Here is a 13,424-nt window from a genome sequence, read left to right as displayed (position 1 = left end):
GCACCACGCCCTCCGCGTAGGTGGCACCACCGTTCGCAACCTCTTTTCCGAGGCCGAAGCTATAAGTCTTATTTGAGACTCCTTCGAGTGGTATTTCTCTTCTATTCTTTTCTAACGGTGGCTTTATCTCTCTGTCCCTTGGACTCATTATTCTGTTCTTTTATACGCAGTTTCTTCTCTATGCGAACTTAATTCAAGGAAAGAAAGAAAATACTTTCTTGTAAATTTAATAATCAGATTAATAATTAAAAAACATAAAAGTGCAAACGTATAATAAATTTGACATGCATAAATATTTATTTAAAAAATCAACTTTGATACAATTTTCTTTTCTCAAACTATTTTTAGAAAATTTTATTGGAGACATCCAGAAGAGTTTGTAAAGGATAAAATCATAAAATAGAATCAGTGAGAAAATTAACAAAGCACCCTATCTTCATTAATATCGTACATTTTTATTTCGTTATGAATAAATTTTTTTTTAATTTGGTTATTAAATATGTATTTTTTCATACATCTTTAGTAAAAATTTTTTGTTAGAAATTCTAGATTTTTGCTAACAATAAGCTCGATCTTTCGATCGACCTCGATATTTACAAAAACATTATAGGCGCCTATTTATATGCATTTACTTATAAATATTAGATTTATTTAACATTTGTTTTTTTTGAAAATCGACTAGAATACTTTCGTAAGCACTATTCTTTTTCGTAGACTAGAATCTTCATTCTTCAAGAGCGTTGTCAAGTTTAATATTTACACATATGTACATACATACATAGCATTAAATTTACATTATACAATATATTATCTATTTTTCGAAAGAGGCTTTCGTTGCGAATTTCGTTGCTAGGCAACAAATCTATAACATATCTAACTGTATATACAATATTGCGATCAGTAGGAATGTAATCTCTAGGAGTTTTAACTGTTTCTCTTGCAAAATTAAAAAGTTAATTAATTACAAAATAATTCAACATTAAAACTCTATAACTTTGTTTTGGCAAATTAAAATCCAAAAATATAAATGCATCGATGGAAGTAAAAGAATATGCGTTCTTCCTTTATTGCTAGTCTTCGAATGACGGCCAACTCTCCGCGTTTTTGTAATCAAAGGCCTGTATATCGTGCTCGCCGTCTTCAGCGTCATCCATTAAATTATCGTAATTCGAGTAATTGGCGTAATGCTATTCCTCGTCAACAATTTCACAGCTGTGATACTTGCTGGAGGAATCCAGCCAGCTCTCTACACCGCTGGAAGCTAGATCGTCGCAGGACGGCAGTTCCGGAAGAGGCTCCATGCTCGGCACGCCTTTCTTCGTCAAGTTGTTCACCGCACGTTCCTTGGATTTCGCGCTACTAACTGAAATCAATAATCAATCAATAATACAAACGATTAATATTAACATAATTCAAGACGAGGCAAAGATCGCAATATTTTATATATTATAGAAAGATAATTTTTTCGTTTTTCACATTTTTTTCAGAGAGCATAAAACAAATTTGATTACTTCAATTTGGTCTCAGTTAATAAATATACCGTTGTTAAACGGTATATTTTATACTGTTATCGGTTTTATTTTATACTTTCTTGCAAGTCAGTGTTCTACAAACTCGAGGACTTCTATACTTGCCACTAATTCCTAAACCAGCGCTGATAGTTGGAAGACGAATGTCCAAGTGCGATCCTTTGTCCGTAATTATCTAAAATTTTGAAAAGATAACTTAAATAAAGGAAATACAACTCATATTAAATATTATTGCATAATAAAATTTGTATAATTTTTAAATGTTTGATAAAACAATTTTTTGTACATTTAATAAAATATACATATAAATGTAGGAAAACACTAGATTTTTGCGTTAAAAAAAAGAGATAGTTTTAAGATAAAATATTAATCTAATTTTTAACTAACATAACTTTTTGAAAAGAATACCTTATTATTCATTGCGTACAACTTCGTTGCGATATCTCTTGCCACCAGCGTAGTTAAGACTGTTGCAAGATAAGTTTCCTTCACGAGCAGATATTCTAAGGCTGTTCGCTGCCAATATAAATACCTGCAGGAACTCGCTGCAACAATGGATACCTACAAAATTTAATTTAATTATAAATTTTTAATGATTAAAATAGAAAATTAATTGTTGTACCTTAAATTTGTCGTCAACGGAAGCTCGGGAGCTTTCGAATTCCGGTGAATCCAGAAATTCACAGGGCAGTATCGGATGCAGAAAATTGGTATCGCTCAAAACGTTGACTTTTCCAGTGAGCAGCAAGCCCAATCTGTCCGTTCTCGTTAGATTCTGCATCGCGTACGCCTCGCCGGCATGAAGGGACATTATCGTAGCAAATTCTGGAGATACCAATCGCTTGAATTGTATCCGTGAGACCTACGCGAGTGAGAAGTCAAAGAGAAAAGCGGATTACAACCCCTAAGCGCTTTAGAAAAAGATTTCTTTCGTGCAAACGACTTACTTTAAAGGGATAAAATAGAGTGTGATAAGCTTCTTCTAATTCGGGATCAAATCTGATTGGTCGCATTTGGTAAACGATGTATACTAATTGACAGATATTGAGCAATAAAAAACTAAAGTTCCAAGAGAAGATATCTGGTGCGCAGATCACGTGCCAAGCCCATCCTGACAGCAACATGAAACCTAAAAATAGATAATGAGATCAAGAAATAATTTAAAATAATTGCAAATTAAAGAAATGGAAATATTCTTAGTCCACACAATTATTCATTATAATAATAGCTATAAGTTTCAGTATTACATTTTATATAACATAGAAGCTACAGTAATGTTGTAATTATAATTAGTATTTATTAATTAATTTAAGCATTGGAGCTATATGATTATAATTGTATTATAATTTTGCTCTTTTTCAAAAGTACCGATGATGGTACATGTATATTATCTGATAATTAATTTTTTTTTTGCATAACATCATAAAGTTCCAATGTTTAAATTCTATTGAAACAGTACATATGACTACAAGTATATATATACTTGTTATATAAATAATATGTAGCATTTGCACATTTGTATTATGTAAAAGAAAGTAATAGACACAAGTAACTGTGATATTAATATCACGAAATATTTATTATATAAAATGTTATTCTTAAATTGTACATCAGTTGCAAATTATGTCAACTATGTTGATTTTTAATGATAAGATTTTTTTTATTAAATTAGTTTTATACAAAAATAAATTATAGATATCTTAAAATGACTGTACTCCTTTCTCCTCACTTTTGTATGATGAATAATCGTCTAATTGCTTACCTATAATTAGCACCGAATGCATGAACAGAATCCCCTTTTTCGAGGACGGCGCCGAGTACGACAGTGCGAAGCAAAAATTCGCCAACTGGAATAAAATGTGTTGGGGCTGTTGCCACAAACAGAGTGCGGGGTTCCCTTGAAAAGGAAAAAGAGTTGATGGATTGATTTATTGCCTTTCATAAGCTTCCTCTTCACATAAACGCGACGATATTTCTGCCTCGTGCAATGTCTTCTCATTCATGTAACGGGCAGCTCTTATTATTGCGTTTTTACCTCTTCACAAAAAAATTGAAAAAAACTATAACTCGTTCGGAAATGTTTTCAACAAGTAAGAATTTTTTATCGATATGAAAGAATAAACTCCGTTTTAAGATATGATAATTCTTTTTCTCCAAAACTCACCGACAGAAGTGTTGTTGTACAACGGTAAAGGATCGTGACCAAATCCTGGACTCATCTTCTTCAAAGCAGAAATACGCTATCACGTGTTAAAATACGCTATTACAGGTACGAGAATCGACTGTTCATGTTCAGTGATATTTCTCGGACGAGAGCTCAATGTGTTTTCACCCCTCGTACACGCGGATACTGAAAGATCCCTCTTAGGGCGCATGTGCTGGTCCCACAGGATCGATATTGTTTCCCGTCGGTCCGAAGGGATTAAGTGTGACAATTTCGTAATACCGATTCGCGATAAAGAAATTATATGGTCAAAATTATTTCACATCAACTGAATCAAAAATTTCTGAAATAATGTCAAAATATAAAAAAACAATCAAAGTTATAAAAAATTTAAAACAAATTTTCCATACAGCACAGAACTTGCAGCAACATTGTTACAACGTTGCAACAATATTTCTGCGATCTTCTGTTTGCAGAAATATTATTGCAACATTGTTGCAACGTTGTAACAATGTTGCTGCAAGTTCTGTGCTGTATGGGTTTTACAACAAAGTGTTATGCATCACTATATAATTTTATATATAAATATATTTGTACATATGGAAAGAATAAAGAATATAAAAATATATATATTTTTATAAGACACAGTCTCAGAAAAAATTAAAATAGCAAAGAAGAGTATTTTCTAATAAAACATTTTATTGTAAAACTTTCTTGAATTCTTTGAAATTTCGATTATTTTTAATATTTTAATCTTATTTAAGAAATTCTTAATCACAAATAATACAAATTATTATTGTAATGTTTAAGAAATATTTAATTCGCAAAATAATTTTTGGCAATATAATTTAATGCAAAATTTGAATTTCTTTATAAAAAAAAAATAATGACAATATATAATGACATCTTAAATTTTATTAATCAATTTAAATCGAGTTTGTGATGGAATCGTAAAAGTCATTTCATCGTTAATTGGAAATAAAGACAAAGTTATGGATTTAAAAAACGTTAACTATCTAAATATAATTATCCATCTGCTGTAAAACAGGAAAGGACAGATTTTATTAATAATGATGCAAAAAATATTAACTTTTTTTATTTTAAAAGTTGTATTTCATAGTTCTCGATGTCAAGAAATACTTTTCAAATTGGTAGGGATATTTTCTTGTGGTACAACGTTTTCATTTCTTGATGTTCGCAACACTGTTGTGATACGACGCGCGCTTCCGTTCGACCGGCAAGGCGCTGAAGTTACTGCGGAATCGATAAAGAGTTCAGAATGGAAGCCAGTCATAAACAGCTTATTTATCTTCGCAATAATCGGCCGCCGCGAGCGCTTGCGACGTGCGACAAATCGTTCTGGGGTTTCAAGTGAGTGCAAAAGAAAATCGGCCGTCAATATTACGGCTAATTGCAGCCTGACAATACGTTTACTTGTGCAATTAAACGGCTGACGCATAAGATAACGCGTTTCTTGCGTGACTTAACCTCCCAGAACGAATCCAAAGTGCGTCTCTTAAGAAGTTTTTGTCGATCTTATATCTTAATTTCGTATTGCTTGTCTTGTCATACACTTTTTTTGATGAGAAGAAACATTTTTTGTGTGGATTAATTTTTTTTTGTTCAAATTTATGAATAACTTGTTATATGTAATTTTTGTGTGTTACAGTGTTGAGTGTAATAAAATGTTAAAGAAAACTTTGTATGAATGTTGACAACTAAAAGCACTATTTTCTTACAGCTGCAGATGATCAATGTTGGAAGGATGGTATTGCAGATCGATTGCCAACAACAATGCAGATGCAGAAGAAGAAGACGATGAGGAGAGTCCCGAGGAAGAAGTGCCTAACTATAAGGACCAGTATCGCAATCTCAAAAGGAAGCTAAAGTTTTTGATTTATGTATGTGAAGAATGCGTTAGTATTTAATATTTTCTGTGTTACTTATTTTATGACAAAATACGTGTTATGTTGCAGGAGAATGAGTGTTTCCAGGAAGCTTTACGTTCTACACAAAGAAAACTGCTCAAGGTGAATAGGGACAAGAGTTTCCTCTTAGATCGCCTGCTGCAGTATGAAAAAGTAGATGCATCATTCAGTGAAAGCGATGAAACTGAATCATCAGATGAGGAAGTTGTTCGTATGGACAATTCAAAGAGGTAAGAAAATTTATATTATAATCCAATTACAAATACAGGAAACAGTGGTTTAAATAAAAAATCAGACTTTTTCTGTACTATGTCATTTTGATCAGAAAGTTTTTAGATTTTTTTTAACCAACTTTAATGAATATATAACTTTTAGGAAAAAAGTTGAGATGAATATCAACAATCATACTTCTCATCATTCATCTATGGTCACAAAACCACTCAGCACCAGCAAAAAGAAAAGAAGCACACCAAAAGTTGCTAAAACGAACAACACACCTATAGTAAGTGCATTTATATTTCATGTATATTTAAAAGTTAAAAGTTTATTGAATATTATAATAAATTTTTTTTATTAGGTACAATCCTCGAATAATATGGTTCCAATGTCCTTAATGTCTGATGGACACATGACGCCAGAGGAAGTGGAAAGACATCTGGAATCTCGCCAGACATATCTGGAACTTGTGCCAGAGAAAGCACCTCCTACAGTTCCAACAGAAATGTTTAGTAACGATCCTTCTTTGGACAGGTAAGCTCCTTTGTTGCTTATCAATATTTTTTATCTCTAGTAAAAATAAAATTTTTGAACTAACAAATTTTTAGTGAATCGAATGAAATCGGAGAACTCGAGACGTCGCCCAGTAATATGGGTGAAGATTGCCTCAGTGTGGACATGATGGCGGAGTGACAAACATTCGTTTATAGTTTACTTATTAATTATAAAGTGCACATATAGTTACATGGCTCTTTAAGATTATTTCACGCGACTAACTCAACTGTATCCACTATAATATAATACAAATTTTTATACACACAATAATAAAGGCTGTTCCTAACTTTAATTTCCTTTTCCAACCGCACCTGTGAATAATGATGCATCTCTATCTTCTGTTTCAAGCAATTGTTTTTGTAAAATATTTGCAGAAATTTTATTCTCATGATGACTGAAGAAAGTAATTTGATCGCCAACATTTTAGATACCATAATTTCAAGAGTAGAAAACGAACTAGAGCAAAAGCCATCGTGCACAAACCAATCAGAAAATGTTACGCCAGAAAAAAGAACTCAATTGGCATGCGATTCGGTGGAAGACGTAAATTGTCGTATCTGTTATGATCCCAATCAAGAACTGCCTATCATATATCCGTGCAAATGCAAGGTTTGAAAGAACAGTGTAAATAAAAATTCAATTATGCAATAATTCGAAGAATCAAAAGTCAAATAAAAATTCACATAGTTTTATATATTTCTTTTATTGTTTTAATAAATTATAAATATTCCAATTTATGGAGTAATTTAATTTTTTCACTCAAATATATTCTTCAAATATATTTGAAAAGAATTTCATATCAATAATTACACAATTACAATAATGATAATTGGACTTAGGGAACGATGGGCGCCATCCATCTAAAATGTTTGGAACGATGGTTAGAAGAGAGCAATAGGAATAATTGTGAATTGTGTGGTCACGAGTTCCGGATGGAACGAACGCCTCGTTACAAAGTTCTTCGGTCTATCGGAGTTTGGTTGTGCCTGAATCAGAATGAGCATCAGATATACGTTCGTAATGTAAAGGCAGATCTATTGAGATGTCTTTTAGTCACCCCAGTGACCATCGCGTGTTCTTACATCTGTGTAGTGGCTGCTGATTTTTATGCTAGGAATAATTACGACAATTTTCCACCAGCACGATGGACCACCTATTCCTTGCTGTCAATGATGGCACTATTAATCCTATCATTCTTCATCTGGATTTACATGGCGCTACAATATCATCAAAAAGCATGGTTTTACTGGTGGCAGAAAACCAGTAGCGTAAAAATCGTTGATTTAATGCTGGGAAATACCATTTTAACTAGAAACAATAGGTGCGATACATCGCAAGTCTGATAATAAATGACAAGAATAATAAAGGAGTTAATTAGGAGGCCCGTCGTTTGATAGAGATCTTTCCACGACTCAACTGTGATGTATAAATCCGTACTTTGCTGCTGTCCGATACCTTTTTCACCCAGATCTGAAAAAATATATATTTTGCGAAGATGCGCGATTTATTTGATGCTTCGAATACTTACCGCTTCGGTGCCAATTGCGGAAATGTTCGCAGCGAATCTATTAAGATCCTTGCCTTCGACATAGACAGGTTGACCACGATGGAACCTTTAATGAAATTCGACCAAAGGATCCCTTTATATTTAAGAGGAAAGCATTAAGTTTTAAATATAAATAGTAGAAATAAATCGAAGGTACCATCTTCGCTCATATAATAATTTCCCGTCCTCTATCCGAGTTTCCACTAGTGGTGTTTCAGGCGGTTGTGATATATGTTGTGACGGAATATTTACCGCATTGAAATGTGGTAAAACTACTGTAAATGCGTAACAATTATGTATTAATTAAAAATTTATTTCTTATTCTTAATTTTTACATTGAATACGCGTTCGCGGTTTTACGTCTATGTACAAGGTATCACAAAATTCAGAAAATCAGAATACTACAAGTCTTGAAAAACTAAATACTAAATATTATAGTCGTAATTCATAACTAGCTCTAGCTAGTTCAAAAATCTATAAATTCATGCACAAGAAACAAAGAGAGTTGTAGACTTTCACTATTTAGTTTTCCAAGAAACGTTCTGCTACAATATTTTATATGTAAGTTTTATACTGAATAATGTGCACCTGGCTTGCGAATGGTGGTCGGCGCTTTTGCACGATTGATCGCTTTTAAGTCTAGTTCAATGTCTTTGTCGTCCAACACATAATTTAATTGTGCAGGAGGTGGTTTTCGTCGCTTCTCTACTTTTTCAGGTACTGGATCATTGGGACGTCTGCGTAATTTTCTCGTCATTACCGGTTTTACCTGATTAACAGACAAAATAGTGTTAGTAAAAAATAAATATGTATTATTCAAACAAGGATAAATTTAAATACCTCCATAGAATCGCCAGTGAGTTCCATTGTGTGACGATCTGACTCAATCATTTTTCGCTTTTCCTCCATATCAGTAAGTAGATTTTCCTTAAGATCAATCTTTTTCTCTTCAAACTCTTTCGCAGCTGCTTTCTTCTCCAATATGTAATCTCGTTCCACCCATTCCGTCAAGTAATCGCGATAAATTTGATTCAGTCTCAGTCTGAAAAAACATTTCAATCACTACATGCCCTATAAATAATAATGGCAATAATAAAAAAATAGTTACCGTTCTCTATATTGCGCTTCCAATCGTTTTACTTTACGATTGTACTCTGGATGTGTGCCCTCTGTTAATTGCTGCAGCTGCTTTTTCAAGCTGGCTAATTTATCCTGATATATCCTAAAAGGTTGAATACTAAAATATGATTTTTTTTCAATTCCATAAATTCATGGCTATGTAACTTTATGGGCTTACTGTTCTTTGATTTCTGTATATTCTTCAGACTTCCCCATGTCGGTTTCACTCGCCTCCTCGGTATCTAAAAAGTTTCCGTTGACTTTGTTAATTTTTACAAATATTGTTCGACATCACTTAATTTACATTACATATAATTTAACATATGTTATGGAGAAATTATAATTATAAATATTACAAGCATGAAACTACGCGGGAAAAACTGGCACGTATAACTTTCTTATAATCACCTTCATCGCTTTCATCTTGCTCCTCGGCATCCCTATCCTCCTCCATAAACTCCTCATTATCTTCATCGAGATCATAATCGTCCTGGCGATCGTACATTGTAGAAAACCCGGCCTCCTGATAGGACATTGTTACTCATATCGCGATACATGCCATACTGTGATCCACTGTGATCATAACAGTGGAGTCTGTGGAGTAAACCAGTTTAGTTCCATCAGGTTAGGTTAGTTTGGTTAGGTTAAGCTAGTTCTTTTTATTTTTACGTTACTGCGACACTGCGACTCCGACTAGTGACGCGATCTATCGCAGAAACTTCACAGTCTCCATGAGGATCAGACTTGGGAGGATCAGACTTGGTCAAAATGGCCGCCGTGAGCCGTTACCGCCAAGATGTGTAAATATCTCACGCGCCTATAAATGTTATTAAAAGTTATTAAGGTTGGACTTGGGTAAATTTCCGTGACTGTATCAATAGAGTCCCGAAGAGCCACAGTTAACTTAAGAGTGTTAACATTATTGACTGTCAGTATAAAACTTTTAATTGCCTACACAAATATTTGAACCTAACTCGATCAGTAATGCACAACATAAAATTTATGATTTTGTTATTATGCGGGTGCTCTGTAAACAAGCATTTGCAAATATATTTGCAATATCAGTATCATATATTTCGGGAATTAATAATTAAATGCGAATTATGAAAAAAAGACGTAAATCATGAAGGAAGAGTGTTCATGTTGTAAATAAAAATATGTAGCCATTTATTTGACTCGCGTCGTATCTCGTACCAGACTGAAGTTGCCGGCGTCTTTGAACATTCGTCGTTATTAACAGAACTTACAATTAGCGGAAGGGATCGGTTCCAGAACAAGTCGCAAGTTGAATTAGTAAGCAAAACTATATTAACCATGATCCATATCATTTGTCCTTTGTTATATAATATTTAATTATCGTGCAATAGAGATTCGGCGTTTGAACATAAATGACTTGTTAGAATAATATACGTATATTTCACAAGACTTTTGCTAAAAGGGTCTGCGCCATAAGTGATACGACCATATTTTCGGATATTGCAAGCTAGCGTCGTTGATATATCTATAATTTCATACTTAATTTATGTTACATAATGCAAATTGACGATCTTCATACAAAACGATGAGCGTGTAAATTAAAGATAATTGTTTATTATTCTGAAGTTGACCACAAAATTTACGACTTTCTATTGCGTTTACACTTTGCGAAACGTAGAGCTTCGTGTGATTCTCTTTTTTTATTATCTCAACATGAGCGATTGACAGCAAAAGTATTGTGCGAAGTCCCGCGCAATCATTATAATTAATGCACACTTAATTAACGTATTCTTCTGAACAGATGTTGGAGCCACGAAGAACCATGCAAAAGAAGTGGAAAAGAGAGGTTAAGAAAGCATCGGGTATCGATGGAGCAACCTCAAGGTATTTTTCATGAGATACTATCAGAGTTGGATAATAATTAAAAAATTAAAAGTTAACGAGAAAGGAAAAGTGAGATAAATAAAGTTAATATTTTTATAATTAACTTAGTTAATTTCAAATGAGTTAATTTTTAACATCAATTTAACTTTAACTTATTAACTTTTTACTCCAAGTTAGTTTAGGTACATAAAAAGAGTAAAATAAAAAATATATTCCTATATAAAAAATGTTTTTTTGTTATTTCATATATATTTCATTTGCAAATATTAAATTCATTTGATAATTTATATTGAAATTTGGTTATTTGGAGTAATGTAACATAATTTTTAAAAATTTCATTTTAATTTAATATAAGTAATATTTTTTCAATTAATTTTTAATTTAACTTAATTTAATCTTAATATAACTTTTAACTCAATTAGTTTTTTGTTCATGCAATTTTTAATGTAGCTAAATTAATTTTATAAGCCAATTTTAACTTAATTTATCTTAAATAAAAGTATTAACTTACCCAAATTTTTACAATTACTAATTGTTTTCGCTGCAAAGTTAAATAAATATCTTATTTACTTTTTATCATCAATAATATATACATTTTTTACATATTAATAATAAGAAGTGTGATAGTAATTTAATTTACAATAATAATAGAAGGTTAAAGACAGTCAACGAACAATTAAGATGTTAAGAAACTTTTTATATTGTTTTGAACAAACTATTTTAAAACAGACACTTCAATATTCCAACAATAAATTTCTGTTCAATGTTTGAGAAAATTTAATGTTTAAATATTGAAGCATTTGCTTGTTCTAAATAAATGTTACAAAAATATTCTTAACACCTTAATTGCTTATTAACTAACTTTGATCTTTTATTACTGTTATGAAGCTTTTATGTAGTTCCAAATTATTTTGATATTTAATAGTAAACATTAATATACAGTACGAACAAATACCAATTGACTCAGAATAAAATCATATATGAAAAAAAATGAGATACATATACATTTATATATAAGATATATATAAATTATTCAGGATATTTTGAATTTTACCTAATTAAACAATTTCATAAATGAATACCTTTGTTAAGCGTAATAATTAATAATGGTTAAATTCATGCAGAGAGATGAAATAATAGACATAGTGAGATTTGAGTAAATCATTTTACTAATGTTTATTAATAAACATTTCATATAGATTATTTGAATTTATAATTTAATACTTGTTGTTGTTGTTGTTCTTGTAATCGTCGCAGTTACAGTTTATCGTTATTTACACTATTCAGTATAAAATGCGAGTTCGAGATTACATCATCGTCGTCATCGTCATCATCATCATTGTCACACCACTATGTTTTATTATTATTATTAATATTATTATTATTATTACGACATTTTCCCATTTCTTTCTTTTTTTCTTTCGGACACTACCTGTCATCGATTAATTAATTATCAATGCTTGTACTCAGGAAAATGGGGGGGCAGTAGGGCAGTATTTTCGTTATCACTAGTGTTGTTGGTAATTAATTCTTTAGGGGAATCATTATTCATTATGTTACAATCTAGACTAAAGTTATCGTCTAGTGGGCGTTTGTTAATATTAGGCATGTGATTAACATCGATTCCACGAACTTCGCTTAGCGTTTGCTGTTGCTGGGATTGAGCAGATTCGACTTCGGCGTTGCTGCCGGCGTCGAGGTTGTTTTCGGTTTGTGGGGGGGATGGATAATAGCCGCGCTGCTTGATTGGCAGTTGTTCCACCGGCAGTTGGTGTTGCTGTTGCAGCTGCTGCTGTTGCTGCTGCTGCTGCGCCTGTTGCTGCACCGGCATCGCAGACGGCGGTGGTGGCTGCTGCGGCGGCCGGTGCTGCACTCCTCCTCCTCCTCCTCCTCCATCCTCACTAGTCCACCGGGCTACTTGTTGTTGAGCTTGAATAAATGCATCACTAGAAAATAATAAGATTACACGAGCCCATTGGATCTAGTCCATCGCCACTAATGCTGCATTCGAACGCACGACGTAACAACATTCAGTAAACGGAGCCAATGGTGAGACCAGTCGACCCAGAAGCGGGAGCTGTTAGTGCATATGTGATTAATCTCTAAGAGCTTTGTGTTTGCTATATAATATGCAATACAAAATTTTATAGTGTAGAGTAAGAAAAAATAATCGAATCTGCTCAATCATTAGTTATATAAAGTTAAATTAGCACATGGTCTTGGTTCTTAGATATGTTGATTGATTAATCAGTAATTGAAAAAATGCAGCTGTGATGAATAAAGTAGACCAAGGTACCATTAAAATTATTATTCCTTGTTTGTGATGTAAAAATTATACAGATTTTTCTTTAATGATGAAATTTCCACATGTACTTATTTATATCTTTTATTTTAGTTAATCATATCTAAATAAAGATTAATTGTTGTTGATCTAATATTTTTAAAATAAATTTTAATTACAAAAAATGATTTAATGATTAGAAGGATAGGCAAGTTTTTTTAATTCA

The 13,424-nt window shown here is 32.4% G+C and overlaps 5 protein-coding genes across 30 annotated transcripts in view; 2 read left to right on the top strand and 3 right to left on the bottom strand.

Moving 5' to 3' along the window:
* Positions 1–485: 485 nt before the first annotated feature.
* On the bottom strand, positions 486–3,891 carry LOC105197505 (popeye domain-containing protein 3). The gene is made up of 7 exons (XM_011163954.3): positions 3,694–3,891; positions 3,292–3,426; positions 2,477–2,658; positions 2,152–2,391; positions 1,938–2,090; positions 1,635–1,704; positions 486–1,363 (listed from the first exon to the last, which is right to left on the bottom strand). Exons 1-7 carry the CDS (start codon positions 3,746–3,748, stop codon positions 1,188–1,190), a joined length of 1,011 nt encoding a protein of 336 aa, XP_011162256.1. The 5' UTR covers positions 3,749–3,891; the 3' UTR covers positions 486–1,187.
* Positions 3,892–4,921: 1,030 nt separating this feature from the next.
* LOC105197580 (hypothetical protein) lies at positions 4,922–6,662 on the top strand. 2 transcript variants are annotated; one of them, XM_011164126.3, is made up of 6 exons: positions 4,922–5,064; positions 5,435–5,594; positions 5,670–5,851; positions 5,997–6,123; positions 6,199–6,371; positions 6,446–6,662. In XM_011164126.3, the coding sequence occupies exons 2-6, from the start codon at positions 5,448–5,450 to the stop codon at positions 6,528–6,530; spliced, it is 714 nt and encodes a 237-aa protein (XP_011162428.1). In that variant the 5' UTR covers positions 4,922–5,064; positions 5,435–5,447; the 3' UTR covers positions 6,531–6,662. The 2 variants fall into 2 exon arrangements, with proteins under 2 accessions (XP_011162428.1, XP_011162370.1); XM_011164068.3 differs by having other exon boundaries at positions 4,950–5,200.
* Positions 6,663–6,756: 94 nt separating this feature from the next.
* LOC105197943 (E3 ubiquitin-protein ligase MARCHF3) lies at positions 6,757–7,761 on the top strand. Its single transcript, XM_011164587.3, has 2 exons — positions 6,757–7,001; positions 7,232–7,761. Exons 1-2 carry the CDS (start codon positions 6,780–6,782, stop codon positions 7,733–7,735), a joined length of 726 nt encoding a protein of 241 aa, XP_011162889.2. The 5' UTR covers positions 6,757–6,779; the 3' UTR covers positions 7,736–7,761.
* Positions 7,077–9,677, bottom strand: LOC105197707 (sin3 histone deacetylase corepressor complex component SDS3). 6 transcript variants are annotated; one of them, XR_005575197.1, is made up of 10 exons: positions 9,466–9,675; positions 9,236–9,299; positions 9,047–9,175; positions 8,779–8,980; positions 8,527–8,707; positions 8,096–8,213; positions 7,921–8,005; positions 7,693–7,862; positions 7,475–7,609; positions 7,077–7,378 (listed from the first exon to the last, which is right to left on the bottom strand). XR_005575197.1 is itself a non-coding variant. In XM_011164321.3 (8 exons), the coding sequence occupies exons 1-8, from the start codon at positions 9,590–9,592 to the stop codon at positions 7,767–7,769; spliced, it is 999 nt and encodes a 332-aa protein (XP_011162623.1). In that variant the 5' UTR covers positions 9,593–9,677; the 3' UTR covers positions 7,150–7,766. The 6 variants fall into 6 exon arrangements, 4 of the variants coding, with proteins under 4 accessions (XP_011162623.1, XP_011162543.1, XP_011162702.1 ...); XR_005575196.1 differs by having other exon boundaries at positions 7,150–7,609; XM_011164321.3 differs by having other exon boundaries at positions 7,150–7,862; positions 8,096–8,210; positions 9,466–9,677.
* A 2,436-nt stretch (positions 9,678–12,113) lies between these two features.
* The window catches only part of LOC105193940 (disintegrin and metalloproteinase domain-containing protein 11), a 39,115-nt gene continuing 37,804 nt past the window's right edge, over positions 12,114–13,424 (bottom strand). For 17 of the 20 annotated variants that reach the window (XM_026130443.2, XM_039452280.1, XM_026130445.2 and 14 more), the window contains one exon: positions 12,114–12,863. In XM_026130443.2, the coding sequence (XP_025986228.2) occupies positions 12,371–12,863 (493 nt within the window). In that variant the 3' untranslated portion in view covers positions 12,114–12,370. The remainder of the gene's footprint in view (positions 12,864–13,424) is intronic. The other 3 variants (XM_026130454.2, XM_039452282.1, XM_026130455.2) reach the window with 1 other exon arrangement.

Source organism: Solenopsis invicta, chromosome 7 (assembly GCF_016802725.1).
Source record: "Solenopsis invicta isolate M01_SB chromosome 7, UNIL_Sinv_3.0, whole genome shotgun sequence".
NCBI lineage: Eukaryota > Metazoa > Arthropoda > Insecta > Hymenoptera > Formicidae > Solenopsis > Solenopsis invicta.
The sequence above is the reverse complement of the archived record's forward strand: the minus strand, read 5'-3'. Positions and strand labels throughout refer to the sequence as shown.

Excerpts from the sequence above, each read along its gene's own strand:
- LOC105197707 (XM_011164241.3), bottom strand. The coding sequence starts at position 9,592 with ATGTCCTATCAGGAGGCCGGGTTTTCTACAATGTACGATCGCCAGGAC. Across the intron at positions 9,300-9,465 it reads GCAAGATGAAAGCGATGAAG|ATACCGAGGAGGCGAGTGAA; the intron begins GTGATTATAAGA and ends GAAACTTTTTAG. Across the intron at positions 8,214-8,526 it reads GACCACCATTCGCAAGCCAG|TAGTTTTACCACATTTCAAT; the intron begins GTGCACATTATT and ends ACGCATTTACAG.
- LOC105197580 (XM_011164126.3), top strand. The coding sequence starts at position 5,448 with ATGTTGGAAGGATGGTATTGCAGATCGATTGCCAACAACAATGCAGAT. Across the intron at positions 5,852-5,996 it reads CGTATGGACAATTCAAAGAG|GAAAAAAGTTGAGATGAATA; the intron begins GTAAGAAAATTT and ends TATAACTTTTAG. Across the intron at positions 6,124-6,198 it reads AAACGAACAACACACCTATA|GTACAATCCTCGAATAATAT; the intron begins GTAAGTGCATTT and ends TTTTTTTATTAG.
- LOC105197505 (XM_011163954.3), bottom strand. The coding sequence starts at position 3,748 with ATGAGTCCAGGATTTGGTCACGATCCTTTACCGTTGTACAACAACACT. Across the intron at positions 3,427-3,693 it reads GTACAACAACACTTCTGTCG|GGAACCCCGCACTCTGTTTG; the intron begins GTGAGTTTTGGA and ends TTCCTTTTCAAG. Across the intron at positions 2,091-2,151 it reads CCGTTGACGACAAATTTAAG|GTATCCATTGTTGCAGCGAG; the intron begins GTACAACAATTA and ends TAAATTTTGTAG.
- LOC105197943 (XM_011164587.3), top strand. The coding sequence starts at position 6,780 with ATGATGACTGAAGAAAGTAATTTGATCGCCAACATTTTAGATACCATA. Across the intron at positions 7,002-7,231 it reads TATATCCGTGCAAATGCAAG|GGAACGATGGGCGCCATCCA; the intron begins GTTTGAAAGAAC and ends AATTGGACTTAG.